At 45.2% G+C, this 23,189-nt stretch overlaps 1 protein-coding gene across 14 annotated transcripts in view; it reads right to left on the bottom strand.

Moving 5' to 3' along the window:
- The window catches only part of TENM4 (teneurin transmembrane protein 4), a 2,724,551-nt gene that overhangs the window by 106,560 nt on the left and 2,594,802 nt on the right, over nt 1-23,189 (bottom strand). For 10 of the 14 annotated variants that reach the window (XM_074335694.2, XM_074335702.2, XM_074335700.2 and 7 more), the window contains 2 exons: nt 13,424-13,609; nt 5,627-5,653 (listed from right to left, as the gene is read on the bottom strand). In XM_074335694.2, coding sequence (XP_074191795.2) covers nt 5,627-5,653; nt 13,424-13,609 — 213 coding nt within the window. The remainder of the gene's footprint in view (nt 1-5,626; nt 5,654-13,423; nt 13,610-23,189) is intronic. The other 4 variants (XM_074335697.2, XM_074335701.2, XM_074335698.2 and 1 more) reach the window with 1 other exon arrangement.

Below are 23,189 nucleotides of genomic sequence, written 5' to 3'. Positions count from 1 at the left end.
GGGATTCCTCCAGAAGTTCAGAAGCAAGTCTATAGACTACGTGGTCTTTGCACAGCAGAAGCCTATTTGGAAACGTGAGAAGCCACCAGCATTGCCATCCGAAAGTGATCAAAAAGCAGTTATTCTAAGCGCAGGAGCCGTGTGTGGTGTGCAGGTAACTATCCAGGCATTCGGATTCCGTAGCCAACATCGGCCAGTCTCTACAATTACAGACTCCCTCTTGCCCCAATTGGTGCTATTCACATTTTTGTCCATCCTGTTGGGACTTCCTTTCAATTAAGCCTCATTTGTATTTAAAATATCAATCTTACAGGAAATAGGGCCCCAATGTTAAGAATGGTAGTAGATTGTTTTCTCTTGCTCCAAGATGTCACTCCTTCTCCTTGGAAGATGCAAAGACTATCTCTTGAGCACCATCTTGGGAGCCCTTAACAAAGGCTGGCTCTGCTACTCAGGGTATTTTCATTTCTTTGAGCTTTAGTCAACTTATAAAATGGGGCTGTTGGGAGGATTAAGTAAGATAACGTATGCATGAGGCACAAAGCCTGACCTATAGCTTGAACACAATATCTGAACCTTCTATTCAGCTTTACCTTCTATTTTGAGTAGCGGGCATATAATAAGTTGCACCCATAACCTCAGGTAGGGCTCATAGAAAGGCAAAATAGGAAACTGAGGCAGCTATCTAGATCGGAGTCAGCAAACTTTTTCTATAAAGGTCCAGACAATAAAAATTTTAGGCTTGTGAGTCATTAGGTCTCTGTTACAATCACCCAACTCCGCCATTGCAGCTTGAAAGCAGCCACTCACAATTTATACACAAACGAGCATGACTGTGTTCCAATAACACTTTATTTACAAAAACAGGTCATGGGCTAGGTCTGGTCTATGGGCTGTAGTTTGCCCACTCCTGGTTTAGATGCTTCAAGGCAGTGATGACAATGACAGTTGCCACATACGGAAGGTTTCTGCCACTGTGCTGGACACTTTACACATTATTTCTAAACGAAATAAATTTTGTTATATATATCTCAGATCCTGATTTTCTAGGGCAGTTCCAATTTCACACCATTTACTCCTAAATTTAAAAAAGAAAACCCATGTGTTGCAATAGCGTGTGGACTTTGGAGCTGGACAGACCTCAGTTCAAATCGCAGCACCGTTGTACTTACTATGTGTGTGATGACTGGCAAATTATTTAACTCTCTGGGCCTCAGCTTTCTCATCTGTAAAACGGAGGTAACACCTAACTCAAAGAGTTCTTGAGAAGATTAATGGGATAATGTAAGCCAATTATTTAGCACAGTGGGTAACAAAAGCAGGTATTCAGTAAATGAAAGCTAGTATTTTGGATTTGTTTTAATGTTGTAGAACTTCACTAAGAAATTCACAAACCAGAAAATAATCTTTCGTCTTGGGTCAAAAGCTATGGTCCTCATAAACGCAAACCTTGCCCAAGAGAACTGAGACAAGCCCAGTGACAAGGTCATGGGGATCACGATGTGGCCGCGTGGGAGGCAGCGAGACAGTTCAGGGCTCCCCATTTCATGCTCTTCTGGCACCCTGTCCTTCTCCTGGAGAGCAACTGTCCCAAGTATACTGAAATTCTTAATTTTGCAATTAGTTTAATGTTTTACTCCCTTCATCGGAATGTAAACTCCATAAAAGTGAATTTGGGCCCCATCCATGCCTTGCACGTAGCAGACACTCAATACATATTTGTTGAACTGAATCAATGAATGAAATAGGTTCTGGTACCTCCTGCCTGACTAACTTGTGGGATCTCGGAAAAGTTACTTCTCTTTTGGCCCCAATTTCCTTATCTATAAAATGAGAGTTTGGATGCGATGATCTGTTAGGCCCTTCCAGTGCAACTAACCCAATAAGAAGGTCAAAGCAACTTCAAATTTGATGATTTTGTTCTTAATTTCAACAAACTTGACTCAGCACCTACTGGATGCCAGGCCGTGTGTTAACTCTAGGGTATACAGAGATGAGACCTATCCCCTTGCCTTAAGAATTTTATATTCTACTTATCTATACCCCACTTTGTCCAGGAAGGACTTAAAGTGGGTTTCATCATCTCAAACAATACTTCTCAGGGTGAATTTTGTGGAATACTAGTTCTATGAGGTCCTCAAAAGCAAGCTTCTGTGATCAACTAAATGTGGAAAACATTGCATCCTATATTCTTATCCTAGAAAGTCACCCTAAATATTAATACATTAAAGGCTCTGAGAAGTCTTCAAGAAATCTGCTTATTAGATTATCAGAACATTTTCCAATTTGACCTCAGGACTCTTTTTTTCCCCTTACAACCATTTATAATAATGTGGAATACTGTATTCCACAAAAGTCACTGTGGGAAGCCCTGCTCCAGTGAGCTCTTCTTAGCACACGGTGCCCAGCACATGCGTTCTGAGCTGCTTGGAAACTGCCTGAAGGAGCAGGTGCTCTCCGGGAGGGAAAGCTCTGGATGTGAAATCACAGGAACACTTTATCCAGTCTGTTTCTTTAAATGGACCAAGTTATGCCCTGAGGGCCTGCACTATTCTATCTGTTTCAGGGTTTCCGAGGGACCTTCAGAACCTGTGGGTTGAAAGAGGTTCGCTCTCATCCAGCAATTTGCTTCTGGGATAATCAGACGCCCATTAGCCAGTATGAAGAAGCCTCCTCTGGGGTGACTTGCTGACTTTCTTAAAGCAATATGCCTATCCTTACCCACCACTGCAGCTCATTAATTCCACAAACCCTGAAACTCATCAATAATTCAGAAAGCCCAAGTGACATTAACAATCCCCTCTGGAAGGACTCACACCAGGTATTTGCTAGAGCCAAAATAATGTAATTTTAAGGTTTAGAGAAGGGCTAAGCTTTTCAAAAGAAATGATGCCCTTTAAGTGACAAGGGACCGCTTTATCTTCAACCTTCTGCTGGAGCCTATGATGACGCCCCCCTTGAAGCTGGCATCAGGTAAGACTTTCAGAATCCTTGAAGTTATTTAAATATTTTTTTAGTTAAGGGGCTATGTAATACACCTATCATATATCAAAATGTCCTGTTTTTTTTTAAATTTTTATTTTTTATGGTTCTGTTTCTTTTCCTCTTGTACTTTTTCATCCCTACAGACACTTTCCCAGACAAGGTCACTGTCATCTTCTACCTAGATGATAGCAATAGTCTGATTGGTCTCCTGTCCCCAAATGTTCCCCCTCGACTCTTTCCCACAATATGGACAGATCGATCCTTCCAAATCACAAATGTCATCAAGTCATTATCCTGCTTTTAGAAACCTTCAGTGGCTTTCTCATTTGCCTAAGTTCACAGTCTTGGTCTACGTCGCCCTGCCTGAATTTGGCGGATCTCCTTGCTAAATGGTCCCCAGACTTCACCTGTCATAATCCTCATCACACAGTGTTTGACTTGTTTTCTAAGGATCTTCTCTGCGGGACAGTAGGCGGCCTTACAGTCGGGACCATTTCATATCCTCATTTCTTGGCCCTGAGGAGGAGTTCAATGTATTTGTTGAGTGAATGCTGTTTCGTTATTGTCTACCAATGCCACTGGCAAGCACAGACCAGAAGCCGGCTTGTCTTTGAACTGCAAAGTATTCTACTCTGACAAGTCCTGAGCTGGTATTGTATGGGTCTCCGAATTCTTTTTTTAGGGTTAGTATCCATTACACCAGAAAGGCAGCCAGATGGGGGCTTGGTCCAGACCTAGATTTTGGCAAGAAACATTTGTCTTTTAAAGCAGCCTACAATTCATTGACCTAATCCAACTACAGGTCTGGTGATATTTTCTGAACAAATGATCAGAACAGACAGTTTGCGAGAGAATATCTGTCACTTCCTGGTGAGGGTACAAGTATAGAAGGCGTGGTCTGGAGGAAGAATATTGGAAATTATGGGGACATTCTTGGTTATTTGTGGTGATAGGAGAAAAAAATGTTGGAAATATGGATTCGGTCAGGAAATCCAAAATCCTGGCTCTGCCACTTACTAGAACAGTGACCCAGGATGGGCCACTCGCTTCCTCAACTTCAATTTCCTTTCCCAATCAAATGAGTATAATTATATCTGTTTCCTTAAAAAAAAAAATCACAGGACCCACTTATGACTCATGGATGTAAAAATACTTCACATAGCAGGAAAAATTCTACCAAATGGATGGTAACACTATTAAATGTAATCTATCCTGATGATTTCGCTAATGATTATGTGTGAAATTCCTATTTTAAAGCAGCTGAGAGGTACGACTCTCTCTTGCTAGAATGATTTTATTCTCAGCTGAAGACCAGCAGGTGAAGTGCGATAACCTTGCTTCTCAATACCAAGCAGACACTGGATAGGCCTAGAAACACCTTTGCTGTATTTGGCAAAGATGACCCAGTTGAAAAGCATTCAGTGATTTATGTTTCCCTAAAACTCTTTCCGTAAGTTTTTAAACAGCAGTTGCTATGTCTTATTAAAAGCCAATTTCGCCTTTTTCTTTACAATTTCAATAATGAGTCCGGCTAACGAAGGCCTTCTCCAAGTTAAGGGTGAGAATAAGCATATGACGATAAAACAGTACTGCTAACTTGTCGAGCATCATTCATGCCCATGTGCTAAGCACTTTACATTCATTATTTCACTTAATCCTTACGCCAACCCTATGAAGTAGGTCCTGTTATAATCCTCTTTTATAAAGACTTTGAAGTGAAGGGAGCTTAAGCATCTTGCTCAAGGTCACCCAGTTCATTAAGTGTTGGACTTGGCATTCAACTCCGGCGGTCTGACTCCAGAGTAGGAGTCCTTAACCACTGAGCACATATTTTATGCCAGGTGCTGTGTTAGGGCGTAAGGATAAAAAGAAGAATGGGGCATGGTATTTCTCCTTGGGGAGCTTGGAATCTTTTAGGAGCACACATATCTGATCACTGAGACTTGTTCTTAGAGCAATGAGGCCTTTTTGGAAAATCAGACGCTACATAATTAATGTAAATGGTTAAACTAGAAGGAATTACTTTGTCTGTAGGAAATACTCTTCAAAGATAAGACTTACCAAAGTCAGGCCTTCTCTGAAAAAAGCACCTAGTCCCTGCGGTCAGGAGTCTGTTTCTCCCCTTTCTCCAGAGCCTGGCACAGTACCTAGTACACAGTACTAGGGTGCTCTACATGTGGTTGTTGGATGAATGAACACAACAGAATAGAACGCAGCTCTTAAGATTTCTTGGCTTGCTCTGGGGTCTCTTCTCTCAAGCCACCCACCCTGGTTCCCAGCATCTTAATTCTAATGGACCAAGGGTTCTAAGGGATGGGCGGGGTGACGTGAGATGGGGTAGAAAAGGTGAGCAGCATAATGTGTCTATGGGGAGGGAAGGACAATAGCACAATGGTAATGTCACAAACAGATTGAGCATTTTAGGGGGAAGAATGCCATTCCAGGTATATCAACCACCTTGTGACCAAAAACCCGTCCTCCAGGCAATGAATGCTGTGAAAGAGCTGGGGATGTGGCAGCATCTATAAAAACCATGCTTATGGGGTGTATATACATTTTTAGATATACATTTCTTCTTTTATGCTTATACACAAACACACACACAAAGACAATAAGGAAAATAGAGGAAGGAAGACCATACCTTTAACTACCCTATCCAGATAGTGAGCTTGGGAAATAAAAGACAGGACATTTAAGGTAGGATCAAGTAAGTACAATACTGCCTGCCACATAACCATGCCAGGTGTTAAGGAGACAAAGGGGATGCACCCCAACGTGTGGGACAGACCTGCCATGGTGGGGAAAATAAAACCAAAGACAGGATAACATGAGCAAGAAGGAGGGACAGCAGGCACATTCTCCAGGAAGGGCCCAAAGGAACTGCAACACATTCTGTGACCCAGGTGTTTGGAAATATGATCAGATAAACAAGAAGACATATGGGGAAGGAAAATGGGAGGAGGAGGGTGGGAAGCTGCAAAAGTGATCACACTCCTGTTCTGTCAGGTCTGTTCAGCTTTATGGAAAACTAGAACTGGCCCTTGGTCTACCCAGAGCAGCATCCAACCTCCCTTTAGGGGAAGCAGTGGTATAAGAACAAGTGCACTCTGTCTGAGCAGAGGGGTTTCCAGGAAGCTGGGATTTAGCACTATGCAAACTTAGAATCATCTTTGACATGCACTAGGGAAGTGGGTTGAGTCTTTGGTCAAATATACCGCTGGATGATCTGTTTGCCATTCTTCAATTTTCTATGGACACATGTGCCTCCACAGACTTGTGTGCAGAATGCCTGGTGTTAAGTAAGACGCATCTTACAAACGAGGTGAGGTACAGGTCAATGGATGTCATTGTGATAAATGAGGAAGAGAAAAGAAAACCTGACCTCCTCTCAATGCTGATTAACTCCAAAGACAGAATGATGTGTGCTTTGTTTTCCAATGGAGGGGCTGCATCCAAGCACTGGATTATTTGGCAATCTAAGGTTTTGCTTATTTGGGAGGATGGGGGTCAAACATTACTCTGAAAGAAACCCCACCATGGATATATGTGGCTGTGTGTTTAAAGCACGGCCGACCCTTCATTCCCAGCATAAATCCTAACTCCATTTCACCTTCCCCACTTAGGCTGTAGCCATAACCATTTGAGGAGCTTTCCCTTCACCCTCTCTTTACGACTCCCCCACATATGCTGACATAAAGGCCGTCTCCTGAAGGGCCTGATACTTTCTGCCAGGCTGGCCCCCATCCTCAGCTCGATTTCACGCGTGATTCTAAAGTCCGCAAGTAGGACTGGTCTGCAATGGTAGGGCCTTACTCTGGAAGCCCTAGGGTTCTATAAACAGTAAGAACATTCTTACTTTCTTCGTACAAAAATATAAATTTCATTTTTTTCAGTCCTCTCGATAGGACAGACACTGTTGCTAGTCATCGATCTATATTTGCCTCAAAAGACTGGTGGATGAGAGAGGCTCTGTTCTTAGTCTGGGTAGCCACGTGGTTTCTGTTTCCAGATGAAATATGCTCCTGGAGGCCGCACAGCCAAGTGGAAAATTGGGAAGAGGAGATTTTAACTGGGCCTGCATGCTTCCCCTTCATTCTTATAGATGCTGTGGAGTCCATGAGATAATAGGATGTAAGTAGGGAAAGTGAAGGAGAGTGGCTTATGGAGCGGGAAAGAAGAAACAAAGCTGTGGAATGCCAAACAATGAGAAATAGGGCCAGCCCACATGTAAAACAGCCTAGGATACATCTCTGGCTAAGGCAAAGCCTTTCTTGATTCTTGGTTCATCTGTCACTTTCGTCTTAGTCAAGCTCCCTCATCTAATTTTGCAAAGTGACCTAAAATGTCGTAGACACCATCTCCCAGGATATGCCATCGGAGAGCAATGACACGCAGGGTTTCCTGGACTGCCTGGTTCAGTGTCTGTTCTTCGCTTTCAGGTCTGCTGAGTTTTGTGGAGGGTCAGAATCATACATTCTTGTAAAAACTCTGAACCTCGCTATAGAAGAGATGACATGGGCCCAGATTTCTTTCACAGGGTTGGGAAGGATGACTCGGCTGGATGAGACACCGTCACTGGGATCCAAATGGCCATACTGCCACGCGGCATCTGCTTTGAGGGAGGTCCCCACCAAGAAACGCTTGGATTCTGGTGCTCCGTATGGGGTTGTTGAATGAATGAACACAACAGAATACGGTCATTAAAGAGGATGCCACGGTCATATGCCCTTTTATTCTGATGGTGATATCATGGCTCTGGTGATGAGTACAGATTACATCCAATCTATAAGCTTACTGCCCCAAGCCCAAAGGGCGGACTTGAGAGCGCACTCTCTCTCTTCTAGTGCCATTTCATTTGAAAGAATTTTTTAGTAATCAAGATCTCTATGAAGTGTAAATACATTTTTAACACCTTTAAAAATGCTTACTGCTGTCTCCAGACTGCAGGCGGCAATAGCAAGCAGCCAGTAGATGTGACTGAGGCAGACTCAGGGTGCAGTCAACATGGGGGTTTCAGGAGACAAGAGTGGACATTCGAAACTTCAAGTTCTGACTCCACCAATCAAGGGATTCCTTTCCTACCCAGTGACCTCAAGCCACGCTGTGAACCCCAAAGCTGGTAACAGTCCAAGTCCAGCAGTTTCCTGGGAATGAAATAGAGAGAGATTCCTTGTCTCTGGCTATTGAAAATGGAAGTGATAACTGGGTCTTTGAAGTCCAATGCCATTTATTTATAAGAGACATACGCAGAAGTCCATACGGTTGTTGCTTTCATTGTTTGAAAATCTTGGCACATACGCCCTTGAGCATGGGCACTTAAAAATTCATCATGATTTTAAAGTACTAACTTTAGGAAAAGATGACATCAAGTCCATAAATTTGCATTAGGAATGGTGGATTCGGAACTTCAAAACATTTCCTTCATCTTTCTCCTTAGAACTTCAGGATGAAGACGATGGTAGTCGAGTCATTTTTTCCTCTTGGGCCATGCTTCTACTTTCAACATTGCACAGATGTTTCTTCTGTTCCTTCTAAATTCCTGTCACTGTACAAGAAACTGGAGACAGTGGTGCCACACAGCTATGTGTGATACAGACTCTGAGCTTCTAGCAGAGGTGGGTCTGTGAGGTCTTAGCTCTCTTTAGCATTTCTATGACCTCCCACATGAAAACGTCTTCCCTTGACTTGCCTGTACCAATGGAAGTTTCCAAAAGTTTCTCTTAGGATAACCCCAAGAAGCTTCTGGGATTCCCCCCCGCCGCCCCTGCCCAATCCCCAATCAAAGGTGATGGAGAACATAGCCAGTGACTTTTCATTCTTATTTTCCAGGAGGCTCAGTTGACTATAACAGTTGTATCATTGGTACACGTTAGGCCAGATTAAACAAGGATCATTAGAGCAGGTGAGGCTTGGGGGTGGTTATAATCATCTAAATTTCTTTCTGACGGATGACAAACCACCAAAGAGATGTTCTTGTGAAGATCTTGGATATATTAATGCTCTTCTCACTTTGGATGAAGGATCGATGAATAAGTGGCCAATGGCACTCATCCTGAGAGGGACTCACAAGGCCCACTAACTTTCCCACCCCTTCTACGTGTGGGCTGAAATCTTCCAGAACTGTCATCTACTCAAGCTCTTGCTTTGATAACTTGGGGGTAGATCCCTGTCCATTTTCTTTCTCCTTGTCCGCATTTGCCCTGTCAGGTCACAGGTCCCATTGTGAGAGAATGCTTCTGAGGAGGGATAAGCATACGACCATCACACAGGTGCTGATACCTTGGGAGTGCCTTGTGAGCTTTTGGTGGAGGGCCGTCTGATTACAAAAGAGAAACCTGAGCTCTACATTTCAAATGTGGACAAAGAACTCCAGAAGATTTTGTGGTCTTTCTTTATAATTTCTCTTCATCGTGAGGTCTGGCTTTGCTCACTCTAGTAATTGCATCATCAGAGTATTATTTTGATCTTTACTCCCAGAGGAGGATTTGTTTAAGAATCAAGATTTATATGATTGGACAGCTCTCCTGAAGCCTAGTAAATAATTCTGTATATCTGGCATCTGGAACAATCACAGCTTTGGGGTCAAGGTTGGAATTTTACAAATGTAATCAGAAGCTGGCATTTCCCACATGTGTTCCGAGACACAGAGCACAAAGTGAAGAAAATAACTATTGCAGCAGTGATCCAAAATGTTAGTAGGATTTTCAAAGAGACAGAAAAAAAATTAAGCAGCTTCTTAAATTTAACTATGATGTGTAGCTTTCTCTAAAGAAACTGGAGGTCAAGCCCCGGACTTCAGAGACCCATAAAATTCCTGGAAAAGACATCCAAAAATATGCTTTTGATGACTCTGTGCTGACCATATATTTGAGAAATAGATCAAAATCAATCCATCTTACCTTAACTTCTGGACTAGGAAAACTGGGTTCCATATATTCAAGTGGGAAGATTAGTAATGAGTGAGGGCAAAAATGAAAAATCCCTTTATTTGTGGGATACTTTTAGGAGCAGGTGACTGAGATTCAGGCTGACGGGGGTGCAGTTCTGTGGACAGTGGAGGAGGGGGCCAGGATTCTGTGACCCCTAGAAGCCTCCACCAGCCACCCCATTGTGTGACTCAGAGGGAGGGAGAAACTGAAGCACCCAGTGACCATTCTTGAAGATGCATGAGACAGATAATTCCTAACATAAGGAATCAGGATTCAATGTGAAATATTCTTGCTTTTTGACAAAAATACTGTCATCAAAGAGGATGCCACTGTCAAATTCCCTTTCATTCTGAAAACCAACCTCTTTTGAGAAAAATCTTAGCTTCCATAAAAGAAAAGATGAACCAAAGCCTCCAAAGGAGATATTTAATTCCTACTTTAATAATCTGCTCTGGGAAATGAAACTGGGGTAAAAGGGTTCGTATGCTGGGGATTTGACCATAAGGAGTCCAGACTTGTCTTGTGCTTTTATGCCGGCTCTTAAGCAATCAAGCCATTCTTTCCTGTTTATGGAGGGCAGCAGTGTGTGAATAAACAGGCTCTCTTCTCTTTCCCTTTCACTGCACGGAGGTCTCTGAATCAGTGTTGTGGAGCCACTGCTCTGTCTCTGGCGTGGGACATAACTGTACTGCAGCATATGAGCTGGCAGCACTATAATGACCTACTGTATAATAATGAAACCTGGTAACAAGAGAAAAGGTAACACTTTGAATTTCTAACTTTTCACATCAGCAGTTCTTTCTTTTCCTAAATGACCCTCACAGGGAGTGCAGTTCCCTGGAAACATAAGAAAGTGCTTTGTGTTACCATCCAAATTTAAAAAGGGCTGTCTCCTTCTTATTTCCATTCCAAACAGAAAAAAGAAGGCACAGCTATGGTTTCTCTCATTTGTGCTGCCTACCCCCCTTCCCTTCTGTCCAACAAGGTTACGAAGTGTCCCTTCAGCACTGGGGTATTGTTTCCTCAGTGGGGATGCAGCTGGCTACAGGCAGAGATGCATGGGTACAGAGAGCAAGTTGCCATGCGGGGAGATTAGACAGGGACAAAGGAAATGCTCACCACACAATGAAAGGTAATAGAAATCCCAGCCAGCGTCCTTTCATCTGAGCCACTATGACCAGTCCATTACTTCTTCAATGTCCTGTGACATTTTTCTGGTATTTATGACTGTCAACCTCCCTCTTGAATTCTGCACATTTACCTTGATGGATTTCTTATCTGGAGGGGAAGAAGCATCTGCAATCCCAAGGAGGAATTTGCTCTTAAAGGGTGACAACGGGGTGTGAGGGGAGGTGGGAGGGGATGGTCTGACTTCTCAGCATGGAGACAAAAGGGGTATCCTTCAGGCCAGGTGGGTGAACATCCACAAGACACTAGATGCTGCACAGCCTGCCCACGAGCCCGGGCATGAGTCATCGGTGACTGCATTGATGGAGAATTTCCCGAAATCCTCCATCACAAGCCTCAGATGAGAGGCTTTTATTTTATAAAAGTCTGACACCCATAAACTTTTTGGAACTTGGTAAGGTGACTTGAGGACTCTGTAAGCAAGTTAGAAGTATCTGTAAGCAAGGCAGGAAAACAGAATGCGCTCTCTCTGGGCTCTGATTTTGTTTTTAATAGGGATGGACCCCCTTCTGGGCTGGGAGGCTAAAAGGTCAGTCTGTACTCAGTCATGCAGAAAAGTGAAAGCAGAGTTTAAAGAAGAAGGCCCCTCAGGTGACGTGGGCCACTTCTCTTTAAGGGGCGTCCAGGACAATCATAAGGTAAGATGACACTGAAGTAAAGAAGCCACCCAGAAGGACACAGTAAGAGACCACATTTCTGCTAAGGAAAAGCGGAGAGGGCTACCATCAGCTCTGAGTGGCTCTGTTAAGAGTGTGGCCTGGCAAATTAGGTGTGGAGCCCTGAGTGCAACCAAAAGAAAAAAGGGACTGGGAAGGACATGAGCTGGATGCTGCCGTAGAAAACTTGGGCTTCGTCCTGCCAGGACTGCAGGGCAAGCAGCTGGTGAGCAGCCCCCTGCACCAAGGGTCAGAAAACCGAGTCTCCAATTGCTGTGCTACTTCTTAAATGCCAAGTGACCTTCAGCCTCAGGTCCCTGAACAGGAGGGAACAACATGTGTGCCTCCACAGGGGTTGTGACGAGTATGAAATAATGCAGTTAAAGCCCTTAGCCCAGTGCTTGGCACGCTGTAAATACTCAAAACTTAGAAGCCACTATGATTAATTGTAGTAAGTCTAAGGTATTCTACAGCCGTTTATAAAACAGAGTGGTGTCGTGAGGGCAGGGATGAGGAATATAAACTAATTTCAGGCTATAAAACAAAAGGAATGGAGCCTTACGAAAAAAACAAAAACATGAGATAAGAGCCAGTTCCAGTTGCTCAAAATTCCTTTGCCCCCCAAAAGTTTTGGGGCTGGTCTCCCAGTTTCTGTAAGACTCAAGAGGTGGCTTTCCGAGCTGGAGAGGCACCCCTAATCCTGCCTCCCAAAGCCATGTGCTCACCATCTGATCACAGACCCTTCCTTTAAAAAAATGGAAGGGGAAGAAGTTAAAACACACATATACAAACCAGTTGATTCAATAAAGAGCTTTTGGTGAGTGTTCATTCCAGATAATAAACCAAGCAAAATGTCTGGCTGTGTTTAAAATCAACAAAACCAGCAGGAAAGGCAGAAAGAAGGGAATGGAGTGATCAGCTTGTTTTGAAAGCTGCCAACAGGGCTGCTTCATTCGGCAGGGGCCCATGGTGCCAAGGGGGCCGCGAGATAGGAGAAAGGAGACAAACGCAGACAGGACGGAAGCCGAGGACAGGGGAGGGAAGGGTCCAGGGACTAATGGGATGCAGATGTGGCCTGGGGCCTGTGAGAAGCTTTCCCAAGGATTCCAGGCCTGTTTGGGAGCTCCGACCTAGGAGGCCCGTGTGTATGGGGAGCACAGAGCTAAGCCCGGGCCCTCCTAACGAGATTGTGAATTTGATAATAATGGCACATTTATTGAGTACGCGACTATGTGCCAGCCTGTGCTAAGCCCTTTACATGCATGACTATCCCCATTTTAGAGGTGAGGAAACTGAGGCTCAGAGGGGCATTGGGACTTGCCCACAGCTATTAAGTGAGAGTCCTCTGCCTCACTCTGGAACCCCAGCTCCTTAACATAGACCGACACTGCATTTGGCCTGGAAAGGGCTAAATAGCAAGGCATGCTAACCAGGTAACTGGAATCTGGGAAATGCAGCTTAGGGAGGGAGGAGATGAAAAGTTCCCAGTTACGAGTTTAAGATCAATGGATGTCTAGGATATGACAATCATCATGTCACCAGATGAAAGGACTCTTTGCTCAGTTCCCACATGCGATGGGAGCACAGCCTTGGCCCCGAAGCGCCTGACAGACAAGGGTCGCATGCAGACCGGAGAAGGTACCCTGGGGCCTGGGCCCGCCATACCGATGGTGCAGTGCTCGCCGTTCCAGCCGGGGCTGCATTCACACTTGCCGTCGCGACAGGTCCCATGCTCGGCACAGCGTGGGTGGCAGGCCCGCTGGTCACAGGCTGCCCCCATCCAGCCATCCTCGCAGCGACAGGTGCCCCCCACGCAGACGCCGTGGCCACCACAGTCAGCAGCACAGATCTCTGCAGGGAGGGGGGGGAGGGAACCCAGGCCAGGACGGGCAGGGGCAGGGGCAGGAAGAGAGAGAAAAAACAAGTATTGAGCGAGTTGCAGTTGGGAACAAGGGTCACACTTGGCTACCTTCCTGGGCTTCTGTGAGCAACTGGGATTCCAGAGGCTCGGGAGGCTAATCTCCGTGGACAATGACCCTCGGATGAGAACAATTCTCTGGGCAGAAGCCTGTCCGGAGTGCATTCTCCACCAAAATAGGATGGATTGAAGGGCTCTGCTCTGTTTGCTTTTCCCTGTTGCCAGCCTGTCCCCACTTCTGTGCTTGCCACTTCCAAAGGGGACCGGCCTGCCGAACAGATGTGAGGAAAAGTCAAATTTAATTAAAAACCAGTTATGTGTGAAAACAAAGTAAGGATGAGTCCCCGATTGCCAAAGGAAGTGCTTGTGGGTCTGGCTGGAGCACTTGAAGGGTTGTGGGGCCTGCATTTTGTTCCATCCTTGACTCTAATTGAGGTGGGGTGAGCGGGAGGCTGGACCTGGCACCTCCTGGGTGTACTCTGGTGGTTGTTTTATGCCTTGCTGGGTATATGCTCTATCCTCGTCTCAGGGCTTCCTCGCTGCAACTCTAAGCACCAGCTAAATGGCCTTTCTGATCCCAAACAAACAGACTGGCCAGGAGGGGGTGGGGTCGTGGGGGTGCGCGGAGTGGGCCACTCCACAGTCAGAGTGGAGTTGCCTGGCCCTTCACACACACACACACACACACACACACACACACGGCCTGATTCACAAGTCCCTCGGGCCTGGGGCCAGCACAGCTTCACAGTCACACAGGCAGAAGTTATGAAGGCTCCCAAACACAACTGGTTTTTAGGAAACGGGGTGAGCAACCATGGCCACCAGGGCTCTCTGCCAAGGCTGTGAGGGTGACCCTGCCTCCATTCTGTGCCTCATGGCCCAACCGTCTTCAAAGGAAAATCTCAGTGCCTTTAATTTCTTTCAAACTAAATTGATTGGCACCCGTATCAAATTACGTTTGCCCATTACTCCCTTCTAAGCGGTGCTCCTGGTTTAGAAGCTACTCATAGTCTAACTACTTTTGAACAAGGAAAGATCTAACAAAATTAAATCTCAGATTCCTTATCAGTCTACAAGGCAATGGCTAAAATGTTTAAGAACCAAAAAAAAAAAAAAAGCCACAGTGAGTTACTATTTAGGGTGTGTTCCCATTCCAGACACCTTGCCAAGTATACCACCTGAAAAGGGAGGTGCTACATGCATTAGCACATCAGATTTCTCAGCTCCCCAGAAGAGAGGGAGGCTGCTGTAAATAAAATGGGTTCAAGAGCCTTGACCTGGGGCCAGGGGACCTGGGTTCTATGCCAGGCTCAGGAGCGTCTTAGCTGGGTGACCTTGGGCAGGTTCCTTGACTTCTTTGATGTGTTGAGTGTGGGCAATAATCATGCTGCCTCACAGCATTGTGTGGACCGTCAGGGCTACGGTGACACTCAGTGAAGTGGACAATAGAAAGGGCATGGCAAAGATCACTCACTCAAGAAAGGTTTCCCAGGACAGTGAGTTTTAGACTAGGCGTCCAAGGACCAGGTTGGCAAGGTCTGTGCCTGCTCAGCCTGCCAGTGACCTTGGGAAGGTCACTTCCTCTCTCTGGGTGTCCATTTCCTCTCTGCTGCTGGGGGAATCTGATGGCATCAAAGGTCCTTTCTGACCCTAAGATGGAGGGAAGGTATGATATAAGCACCCTCCATGTTACAGAACATCAAACACCTGCAGGCTCAGCTCCAGTGTTGCTCCTCCTCTGAGAAGTCTCCTGCGATTCACCCTGTCGGTATTCTTTTGCTCCTGCCTTTCCACATTACATGGTAGAGTGATTTTCTGTTTCTGTTCTGTATCACTGTCAGAGTAGGGACACCCGAGGCTGGATCAAATTCTTCTGATCAGTTCTAACCCTGATACCCAGCACGTATCTTGGCACAGAGCGGACCCTTAATTAAGGTTTGCTGGATAATGCATGAATCTGCGTGTGAATGGAGCTACAGGTACCTGAGAATGTAAAACAATTCCTGTACACCCTGCTCAGCCTGGCTGAAAATCAGTCCAGGCCTATTTGTCTGTTTATCTCTAGTGAGTTGCCCTTAGGGAAACTTCCCAAGTGAGGGTGAGGCTGTGGAAGCAGCCCTCCAGGAATGTGGCTTTCTCAGGATGTTCTTCAGGCTTCCTTCCTTTCTTTTCAAACAAACAACAGTGACAGGCCTCAGGCCTCCTCAAGTCCTGTTTCTGACGCTTCCATCCTTTCTGCACAGCGTCCTGGGGACTCTGGAGGCTGAGCCTGCTCTCAGGGCTAGAGTTTTCCCCTGAGGGAAGATTAGCTTAACATTTGTTTGCGTGCTATTTCCAGGTGCCAGCTTATGCTGTGAAAGTAAACAGCAGACAGCACTTCTATTCACCAAGGTATGAGCCAGGAGAGGGATGGGTGGCTGGGCCCAAAGCCTTGGTAATTCAGGCAGCAGGGCATGTAGACCTCAAGGGGGCTGAGAGCGGAAGAGGCAGGTTCTCCCTAGCACTTAACTGACATCAGGTCTTAGCTAACAGGTTGTTCTTTCCTCTATTAATTAATCTGGAAGCAGTGGGGATGAAAAAGGGTAAGACTTGGAATCAGATGGGGCTCCAAATATCTTTTCTGCCAGTGATGTGACCTTAGGCGATCTATTCAATTGCTCTGAGCTTTGTTTTCTTCCTCTGTAAGACGGGGATGATGACAGCGTCCACTTCAGGGGTATTTGGTGCCTCATATGTAGCAGGTATTGTTAAATTCATACTGATTCATTCTTCCAATAATATTCCACGCATGCCCACTATGTGCCAGACAGAGATTGTGCCTGGTGCTGGGAATCTAGAGGTCAATAAGATATGACCTCTGCCCTCTAAGAGATCATAGTCTAGACAAAGCACCGACTGATATGGGCATTCCAAAGATTATCTAAGCAATCTACAGCTGTTACATCTGCATCTTTTCGCTTAAGCGCAATGAATTAAAAAAAAAACACACGACTCTTAGGGTCAGACAGATTTGGGGTCTACCCTTGGCTTTGCCACTTATTGGCTGGGTAATCTGCACATTGCAAGTTATGAAATTCGTTGAGCCTTACTTTCCATTTCTGTAAAATGGGTGTAATACTTCCCACTTCACCAGTCTTACAGGGCTGGTGTTAGAGCAAATGAGGTAATGTGTGGGAAAGTCATTTTTGGTTAATAACGAACTAACACATATCAGGTTTTACAGTTTACAAAGCACTCTCCATGTACCATTTCTCATTTAACAATCACAACAATGCTGTGAGAGCACCTGGCTAGTATCTTTCCTAGAGGTGAAGCTACCGAGACCCAGACAGCATAAGGGAATTCTACAAGGTCACATGGTGCTTCTTCCTCATTTTGACACCCCTCAGCGCAATGCTGTAGGACAGGCATTTTACAGATAGAAGAACTGACAGGCAAAAGGGAAACCTCTTCTTTGAGGGGACCTCCTGGTTCTTCAGGCAGATCTCCCCACATTTCTGGCCCTGTCGGTTATCCTTTGTTACATCCAAGTCAGATCCCGGATAGATGTGAAATGAAATGAGATCCTCTACGCAGAGTTTCCCAGACTCTCAGTCTCACTTTTCTCATCTGGAGACTGCGGAGCTGTCCACCCAAATATTCCATTTCCTCACCAGTTTACACTAGACATGCTCTCCTGGCCTGAAGCTACAGTTGCCTGGTGGCCGGGCACCCCTCCATCAGCCCTTTCCAAGCTGGGTTGTGAGCTCTTACACACTGCAATGGAAGGGGCCTGAACAGGGTGACCTTGATGTTTATGGGGTGCTACCTGATGGTCAGGCAACCTGTCAGTGTTCAGCTTCTCCTCTGCAGGTGGTCTCGGCCTGAGTGGAAGAGACCCACTGACTCATGATGGGAGCAGAAGCTACTTTACCATTTGGCCTCAAGTTGTAACCCCTATTGTGATTTCTTTATCTGCCTCAATGTTTTTTTGTCCTTGAAATAAAAGGAACAGCTTGATTTTTCTTCCTACATTCTGCTTTGACATTAAAGCAGATATAACTTCCCAGAATGGTTGGTGAGAACCAAATAGGATGATGCTAAAGCATGTGCTTTGACAGCTCATATGTCTTTTATGTAACATAAAGTGGTACTTTGTAAAATTTGGGTCATACTTCCTCTCTAGGTCTCCAGTTTCCTCAGTTGTAAGCTGGGGATGACACCGATTGCTGGAGAGCGTTGTTGTGGGAATTATTCTCATGTGTTTAACTTCCTGAGTGCTCACTACAGCAGGCACTGGGGGTCCAATGGGGACAATGACAGACACAGTTCTTTCCTGACCTCAAGGAGTTTACGCTCTAGCATGGCAGGCAGAACAGGACCTCAATGGATTAACTAAGTTAACATGAACAGAAGCAAAGCTTCTAGCATCGTGCCTGGCCCACGGTCAGGATGTGATAAATTGTGACACACACATTCTTATAAGAAAGGAAATGAGGTGGGGTGGCAAGTGTACCAGGCTGACGTCAGAAGATCAGATGTGAATCCTTACTTATGCAACACCCAATACAAGACAGCATTTGATAAATGCTAGCTGACTTTCACACGATTAACATTAGAGCTTTCTGACCTAATGCTGGAGGGTTGGAGCCTGGGAGGAACTTTTTAAAGTACTACGGCGTACACCATCCATAGGGTCCAGATTCTGATTCCCTAATTTCCTTGGGTCCCTATGGAGTCCTTGGGAGAATTATTTAATCTCTCTGAAACATGCTTCACCCCCTGCCCCAAATTAGGGAGAGTAAGAATGGTCCCCTACAGGGTAAGTGGTGATAATTGAGAGACAGGGGACATGTGAAAAGCTCCACGTAAACTATGTTATGTACACGACGAATTGATGAGGACTTAAGACGTCCTGTATCAGCACCACTCCTAATCCTCTAGCAGAGAAGCACCTTCCTGAAGAGCAAAGAATTTGGTTTTCTAGTAGCAGCCTCAAAATTTGGGTATAAAGCTCTTGTCTCTGGTCACCTAGCACAACACCATCAGCCAAGACCTTCAAAACCCAGTTAGAAGCCATTTGTATTTGTAGCCGAGGTGTCCTCTTGAAAACAGGTGATAATCGCCAACTGTCCTAAAATTCTCATTCCAAGGCTGTAAAGTTCTTGGCTGAGCTTTCCAGGTCCTTGGAAATGAAGCAGGTGAGGCCCAGGAACACCTTAGCTTTTCTAAGGAAGTTATACCCACGGCAGCTTCTCTTCGCCTCCCACTTCTGCCCTGCCTCACCTGTGCACATGTCTGTCTTCTCTCTAGACTGGAAGCCCACCTGATGGCAGGCTCTAGCTTTTATTCATCTTGGTTCCCTGGCAGCAGGCACCAGGGCTGGCACAGCATGAGTTTTCCACAAATATTTGTTGAAAGAACAGATGAATTGGAAAAAAATACACACAAAAAACAAGCTTCGTGGAAGAGGTGTTATGTCAGTTGGCTGAACTCTATCTCAGTCCATATTGTGCAACATTTATTTGGCTAAATATATTCACACAGGGGCTCAATCTCCTTTGTGCCTAACCTGCTTAGACACTGCTCTTCTCCAATCTGCAACTGAGAATGCTATAAAGTGTCTCTGTCCTCACACTGTCACACACATCTTCTGTCAGGCCAAATACCTGTGTCTTACCCATTCTCTTTCTGTGACATGGGAGCGCGTGGACACATAAGGAAGGGGTGAAGAGGGTAGGGAAAAATATAAGGTTTGGCTATTGGTTAATTGTGCCCCAAAGTGTGCATGGGAAAAAGCTGCCCCAGACTTCTCTCCTGAAATGTTAATCCCCATACAAGCCTGGATGAAGCCTGGGACCCAACATGACCACATTTTAATTTGTCTTGACTTCCTTTACAATCCTGTTCATTAAAACAGTTGGTAGGGGAAGCTGTGTCTTTTCCCTACAGGGAGAGACATATATAATTTTCCCATAAAATTTCTTCAACTTAGAAAGACGCTCAAAATTGATATGAGTGGAGGATAGAGGAGACCCCACCCAAGGATCTGTCTGCTTTCCTGCTGAGCAAGAAACAGAGGCAGGTGAAGCCATTTTTAAAATTCCATGGATGTGTAAACCGAGCCTTGGCCCATGGGATCTCCTGAGAAGTCCTTTAATAAGTCTGTATTTAGCACTAAAATGGATGATAGGAAAAATTGTTCTATTTTGCTTTGGACCTGAGGTTCTTAGACTGATTTTAAGAAATTTTAATAGCGGGTTAAATAATTTTAAATGATTCTCGCTAGGATTTTCTGTTTCATCACTAGGTCATTTGAGTTAGTGCACAGCATAGGGAATTTCTCTGAAATCCTGGTATACTTTAAGTCCAAACCACAATACACAGCATTTGAGGCAAACATAAGGAGAAAATGTAGAACCATTGTTGGTGGCACACAAGTATTATCTCATTAAATGCTCTCAACAGTCCTGTAACGGTATTTTCATTTCTGCATTGTAGATGAGGAAACAGCTTGGAGAGATTAAGTGACTTGCTCAAAGGTATGTAATTAGATAGAATGAAAGGTGACTATGATTAACACAGCTTTTTGTTCTGTGCATTGTGGGACCAGTTTTAGGCAAAATCTCAGATGTCATCTGACATAGTTCCCTGACTGTTAATTATGTATTAGATCATCACCTCAGCTAAACTATAGGATCTCTGAAATCAGAGTCCTAGTCTCCTTTCTCACCCGGACCCAATGCTTATCATATTATGTACTTTTCCCTTTATTTGTCTGTTTTTCTCTTCATCCTCCATCCATTCATTCACCCATCCATCAGCCCATCCACCCAGTCATCTAATCCTCTAACCAGGTATCCAGGGCATCTAACTGCCCATCCATCCATCCATCCATCCATCCAATTAGCTGTGTGACTTGGGCAAGTTATTTCATCTTTCTGTACCTCAGCTTTCTCTTCTGCAAAATATCTCAGGTTCTTACAAGGTTTAAGTGAACACCATGTAATGTGCCTAGTATTGTGCACTCTTTTATTGAGTATACACTCACTATGTGGCAACTATGTCATGTTTATATGCTGGAAAGATCCAGGGGAGGGGAGGGTTTGAAGGTACTGGGGAGAGCAAGGGGATGATGTAAATAACCGAGACGCCTCTCATCAGCTGGAGCAGACTGGACCTGAAGCATAATCTGAGGAACAAGTTTCGTGGGCACCTCATCCTTGGGGAGAGGCAGGCAGGCAGAGGGACAGGCCAGGTAATGGGAAAGCACATAACCAATGCTTCAGTGTTCTCAGTGAGGTAGGACTCTCTGCTGATGAGTTGATGTGGAACTCTGAAAGAGCTCCTTGGGCATGAGAGCACTAACTCACCTGCAGCTGGCAAGGCCCAGGAGATGCAACAGATCATGAACATGATACGATTTGTCTTAAGGTGCTCAGAAGTTCAGTTATGAGATCAGAGATGGTGAGCGGCTGCAGTGATCCTGGGTTTTGGGAGGGGCGTGTGAAAGAAAGGCACAGAGACAAGGGAGCTGTGAGTGATGAAGGAAGAGAGCTGGAGGTAAAGGACCACAGGGAGAGGGAAAACATGAAGAAGGAGGGCCAACCAGAAGAGAGCTGATGGCGGACAGGAAGTGGTCTGATTCTGGCCAGGGGATCTCTTTTAGGCGGGTTTAGGGGTGAGAGAGAAAAAAAGGAGGAAAACTTAGAAGAGCAGTTTTGTGGCCAGAAGAGCATGACAAGGCACCTCAGAAATGCTCTAGCTGTTACGTGGACAAGAAAACAAGGGCCCTGAGAGGGAAGTGCCTTGTCCTTTGCAACACCGTGACACACATGTCAGTACTGGAGCAAGAACTTGATGGCTGCCTTAGGAAATATTCATGTAAGGGGTCAACTACCGGGTTTCCCTGAAAATAAGACCTAACCGGAAAATAAGCCCTAATATGATTTTTCCGGAGGACATCCCCTGAATATAAGCCTAATGCGTCTTTTGGAGCAAAAAGTAATATAAGACCTGGTCTTATTTTTGGGGAAACATGGTAGACAAATGGCTAAACATGGGGCCTCACCACACTTTGGTTCCTCCTCTGTGCCTGTGCACATGCTGTTTCCATGGTCTAGGCTCTCCTTTACCCCGATCTTCACATGCTCGACTCTAAATGCGTTTTGAGTTCTGATTCCAATGCCACCTCCTCCATGAAGCCTCCTTCCAATGCCCTGCCCCAGCTGGAAGGGGTTTCACTTCCTGTGCTTCCAGAGCACTTTATGTGGACCTTTCCTTATCAGGGTTATTAGTCTGTCTACCTGTGTTGCCTCCAGAACCCTGCCATCTTCAGATTAATCTCTGAATTCCACAGGGAGTCTTACACAGGAAATGGATTTCTGACTGCTTCCACATACTGCCAGATTCCAGTAGTAGGAGACAGCGTGCTCCATGTAACTGGTCAAGGTTCTATGATTTTGCACAGAACAGACACTTGGATTTAGGCAAGCTGGATGGATACAAGCTGCTCTGCTACTTCCCAGCTATGGGAAACAAATATTGCACACCTCCGACCTTTAGCTTAGTCATTTATAAAATGGCGGTAAAGATATCTATTTACCAGAATCTTAAAATAGATAAAAGCACTTATTATGTGTCAGATACCCCTAAACTACAGATTCAAAAATTACATCAAATTATTCCTATGCTCAAGCAACTCAAGTCTACCTATGTGTGAATGAGCCCAAAGCCAGCCACCATGCCTGGCACACAGTAAACTAATTATAAGTTAACTTTCCTTCCCATAGGCCAGATATCACTATACTTTGAACAAATTGGTTTGGATATAGCACCCACTCTTTCTCCCTCCCTCTCTCACCAAATTGGGCAGATGGCTTTTTAGTCTCAGTGCAGGTTTCAGGAAGAAGCCAGAAGGGGAGGAAGGTACAGGAAAGAAGCCTCCGACTTCCTTACAGTAATTAGTCTCCTTTTGACATTGAGGCCAAACCCAAGCCACTCTCCTGTGCTTTTCAACTTCCATTCCTATCACCTGAGAGTCAGAGCTGTTGCAGCCATGGCTCTGTCCCACAGACCGAGGTGGCAGCCAGCTAATGAGCCTTAGAAACCACACGGCCTTTCACCTCACTCAAGGAGCTCGGAAAGCTTTCAAACCAAGCAGAAAAGTGGATTCCAGCATGTTGGTTCATAGCAGCCTATTCCCCCAGGACCAGAATTTCAAGCTTTTTGAAGCACCTATCACAAGATGTAGTAGGTCACTGCTATTCATCCTAATTGGAGGGCACCGGGCCCGCTGCTCAGAGGTGTGCAAACCTAGCTTGGAGGAGGTCTCCAAATGGAGTCTGACCTTGCTGAAGTATAACAAGCTAGGAAAGAGCTGGTGAACAGAGAAGCCAAAGAATGTGACTGGGACATGTATTTTAACTAGGGGTGGAACACTACCCAGACCCCACAGAAAGGGCCCAGTTGGGTGTACTGAAAAGACAGTTGGTGTTAAATGCTCTTCTCAAAGACCTCTAGCCCTGCTATTCC

Source organism: Rhinolophus sinicus, chromosome 14, assembly GCF_057876585.1.
Source record: "Rhinolophus sinicus isolate RSI-liver-muscle chromosome 14, RSI-T2T, whole genome shotgun sequence".
NCBI classification, from domain to species: domain Eukaryota; kingdom Metazoa; phylum Chordata; class Mammalia; order Chiroptera; family Rhinolophidae; genus Rhinolophus; species Rhinolophus sinicus.
Note: the sequence above shows the minus strand (reverse complement) of the source record. Positions and strands in the feature narration are given on the sequence as shown.